The 4,105-nt window shown below is 49.1% G+C and overlaps 1 protein-coding gene across 1 annotated transcript; it reads left to right on the forward strand.

The window, feature by feature from the left end:
* Positions 1-657: 657 nt before the first annotated feature.
* LOC149342505 (uncharacterized) lies at positions 658-3,180 on the forward strand. Its single transcript, XM_089546809.1, has 2 exons — positions 658-1,812; positions 2,428-3,180. Exons 1-2 carry the CDS (start codon positions 757-759, stop codon positions 3,178-3,180), a joined length of 1,809 nt encoding a protein of 602 aa, XP_089402935.1. The 5' UTR covers positions 658-756.
* Positions 3,181-4,105: the final 925 nt, after the last annotated feature.

The following is a 4,105-nucleotide window of genomic DNA, read 5'->3' on the forward strand; positions in this document are numbered from 1 at the left end:
CCTCAAATCAAGCTTTCTGATTTTTGGAATGTTATTTCTCGACCTGCCTGCGTCGTTTTTCTCAATCTTGCTGTTGATGACGTCCCTTGTGTTTTGTCGTCAGTTACGGTCTTAGAGGACCTCATGGTGAAAGTTCATTACCGAAATGTGCAGCTGACTACGATTGATGGCACAGGTACTATCCCTCACAAAGTACATGATATCCGTGGCTTGACAGATCTGCTGGATGCTGTAGAGTCGTTTCACGGAAAGTTGTTGTCTAAGCACGAAGAAAAAATTGATGGTTTGCTTAAGTTGTCACTTTCCCTGCTTGAAGATGCCTCAAATTTTGAAGTGGCAGATGTTGAACAACTCAATGCAGTTAGTTTTTTTAAAGAGCAAGTTTCTCTTCTTCTTGTCAAGCATAGCAGGTCATCCCGGTATTCTGCAGAGTTGCTGGTATTCTCAAGCATTTTATTTACAGTTTCTCCGCATGCTTATAGGTTCCTTCGTAGTTCCGGAAACCTTAGACTACCCCATCAGTCTACAATACGTCGTATATGTAACTCCTACAACGTAAGCCCGGCAGCTGAGCAGCAAAGCACTTCTTTCCTATCTTATGCGAAGAAGCTTGTCGCAGCAATGAAGGAGCATTAAAAAATTGTTGTACTCATGATGGACGAAATTCACCTGCAGCCTTATTTTGATTATAAGGGAGGAGCAGTTGTTGGTGCAGCTTCCAATAGCCCTAATGCAGCAAAAACAGCCCATGTTTTTATGATGCAAAGCTTGCTTTCGCGTCAGAAGAATGTTGTGCACATACTGCCAGTAGAGCGCATCAACGCACAGCAGCTTCACACTATTCTGCATAGCATCATTACTCAGCTAGAGCATGTTGGGTTGCGTATAATCGCAGTCATAACTGACAATAACTCAATCAACCGGAAAACAATATCACTTTTTGGGGCCCCCTGCAAACTTCAGAGTGTGTATCCACACCCTGCAGACTCCAAACGGCCTCTCTTTTTTCTGATTGATCCTGTACACTTAATAAAATGCGTCAGGAATAACTGGATTAATCAGCGAAATGCTGGAACATGCATGTTCTTTCCTAGCCCCACAGGACCTAGCATAAACCCACCTATACTTACAGCTTCATTTAAAACACTTCGAGAACTTCACTCGAAAGAACAGGGTCAGCTGATTAAATCAGCACCAACGCTTTCATCTAAATCTCTGAACCCATCGAATATGGAGCGACAGAATGTCAAGCTCGCGCTAAGGATTTTCAGCCCGTCTACGGCAGCAGCTCTGCGAGCATGTGGGCCCAGACTTGATCTCGATCATGTGTCTGGTACTGCAGAGTTCCTTGAAACAATAACAAAGTGGTGGAACATCGTAAATGTAAAGACATGCAACAAGGGCATTCGGCTTCGTGATGAGCTGCAGTCACCGATTACATCAGTGTCAAGTCCACAGGTCCAGTTTCTGTTAAGTATAGTAGAGTGGCTAGATCTGTGGCAGTCTCTCAAATTTGACGCAGGCATACTTACGAGAGAGACTCACAGTGCGCTCCGACTCACGACAGACACCTTAGTAAAGGTAACCAGGTATTGCCTAGAGGAAATGAACTTTAAGTTGTGGGGATTCGCGCTTTCTCGAGGGCAGCCTGTGCTGCTCCTTTTCGACTGCTGCGAAACCCTGTCCGCTAGCGGAGGCGCGGTACGGCTCTGGACGCTGCCTAACCACCCGCTGGGCCCTCCGGTCTCGCGGGGATCCCGGCTGCACTCCACGGGGGGTCGTGCTACGTGGTCCGCTGATTGGGTTGCGGGGGTGTGACGTAGGGGCGAAGTTGTGCTGTTCGGTAGCGGGTTGCGGAAGCGCGGGAGAGTTGGTGGCGGGCGTGCGACGAGGGCGGAACACGGGCCGACGCAAGCGATAAGGTACGTGAGCGACCAATATTCGCTGTCCCCGAGGCCTTTGCCGACGGCCATTCGCGTGCCTTGTCGCACAGGTCCCGAACATCGCAAGCCGAGAGCCTCGCGCCCCGCTCTTGCGGAACCTGCGAGCGCCCGGCGAAACCCGCCGAGTAACCGCCGCCGCTGACCCGAGTCAGCCGCGGCTCTCACTAGAGTTTTCCCGCCGCACCGGTCTGCGCGCGCATCGTCGCGGCCCGCTGTCGGGTGGCGGTGGATGCCAGGTGCGCACGGGTGGAAGGAGTGCCGCATGCAGTGCTTGTGTATAAGTGTACCGCTGTTGTCGGCACAATAAATACGTGTGCTGCAAACGTGCTACTGCTCTTGGATTGAGAGCGCACGAGCGCGGCAAGAGCAGACCGGTCCCCTTACGGCTCGGTGCTCGAACCACGCAGTGGGTCTCTCTCTTCGCACGCCTCGGGACATGTAAGGAAGCCCACTCTTGGGCTACGTGCTGACCCCGTGCGCGGAGGGACTAAGGGAGGTACCCACAAAGTATGTACTTTTAGGAAAGTTTCAGACTGATTGTTTGGAAGAGAGGTTCGGCAAGTACCGCCAACTCTCCGGTGCGCAATACCACATTTCTATAAGACAAGTCTACGAGTCGGAGCGAAAGCTTCGTCTGCAGAACATTCTAGAGTTCCCGGAGTTTGAGGCTGCAACAGATGTGGTGGCAGTAAACGATGGAATACTTGAAGTGTTTGACATTGAGGTAACGGACAACGATTATGCGAAGAAGGCGCCAAATCTCCCAGCAACCACTTACGTTGCTGGCTATTGTGCCCACGCTGCGTTCAAAAAGCTGTCATGCATGGCTTGCAAAGAAAATTTAATGCTAGAAGATGACATTGAAGTAGAAGGTGGGGAATTAGTCCAGGCCATGACTCGTGGAGGTCTCAAGTTTCCACAGCCTGCCATAGTAAATGCTGTTCTTACTGCTGAGATAGTTCTTGACAAACTGAGAAGCGAACAGCATGCAACACAATTTCTTGCACTACCAAATCAAAAAGAGGCTCTGTTGGCACTCACACATGATGTGATAAACGACGGCATTGACTTTGATGTGTGTGAGAATGGGCACACTCCGCAGTTGGTAATGCACTATGTCCTAAGTGCAGCTGCAAACACGCTTCTAAATAACCTTTGCAAAAGAAAAAATGATCAACTTATAGTTGAAAAGGTAGCAAAAGAAAAAGAGAGAAAATTGAAGACATTGAAGAATTGACTACCGTGTGTGCTTGTGACTGTGTTTCTTAGTTTTTTTAATTTCTGAACCAGTTTTTGCATTGTATTAATGTATATTCCCCATCTTTTCTTGTGTTTGCTTTCGGTTTACAGCTTTTCTGCTGTTATCTTCACTTACTGCATTTTATGATTCAGTGCTGCTACAGTTTCCTTACCTCCTACTGCTACTGATCGTGTTTTTCATCTGAAAATAAAGTACGACTTCTGAAAGTCCTCTGCATTGTTCATTATAAATAAAAAAAATATTACGAACGTATCTTCACACATGCGAAAGACGCGCTTTGATATGAAATCAGTCTGCCAAAATGTAACTGCTTATACTTTGAAAGAAACAAGAACAAAAAAACATACCGTTAGGTTGCGGGCAAGCAAAACACGATTTTAAAAAAAGTAATTTTCTTTTCGAGAGACATAATCAGCACTCTGAAAAGCGCGAAATGCGTGCGAGCGCGGAAGCCGAATCTACTGGGCCGTCGCAGTGCGGTGACGTCACGCAAACGTGGAGAGGCCTTAAAAAAAGTCTAGGTGGTGTTGGCTACAGTGAACAGCCTCATGCACAGCGGACCCACTCCAGCCTACGCTTTGTCGGTTTATGGCTGTCTACGCGATCAAGACCTGAAAAAGAAACTAAGCAGTGAGCGCCGGCTGCCCAATAACTTCGCGTAAGCCGTGCATTCCGACTGAATTGTTCTGTTTTGCCGCGCCAAGGCCAAGACGTGACTCCGGGGCCATCTTCCCAGCGGCGGAGAGAATGCGAGTGGCGCCGCGTCCGGTTCCCCCCTGCACGGATGCCACCGCCGAGGAGCCGCCGCTCGCGCTGCTCGTAAACAAACCCGCGCCAAGTTGCCCTTCAACCGTAGACCCTGCCACTGACCCTCTCCCGCGGGTACGTCACGTGACGTTTA

This window comes from Amblyomma mixtum, chromosome 5, assembly GCF_055824585.1.
Source record: "Amblyomma mixtum isolate Tamu chromosome 5, ASM5582458v1, whole genome shotgun sequence".
NCBI lineage: Eukaryota > Metazoa > Arthropoda > Arachnida > Ixodida > Ixodidae > Amblyomma > Amblyomma mixtum.

What these genes read in the sequence shown, in the direction of transcription:
- LOC149342505 (XM_089546809.1), top strand. Translation starts at nt 757, where the DNA reads ATGATGCAAAGCTTGCTTTCGCGTCAGAAGAATGTTGTGCACATACTG. An exon ending in CCGCTGATTGGGTTGCGGGG is followed by an intron (nt 1,813 to 2,427) that starts GTGTGACGTAGG and finishes CCGTGCGCGGAG; the next exon opens with GGACTAAGGGAGGTACCCAC.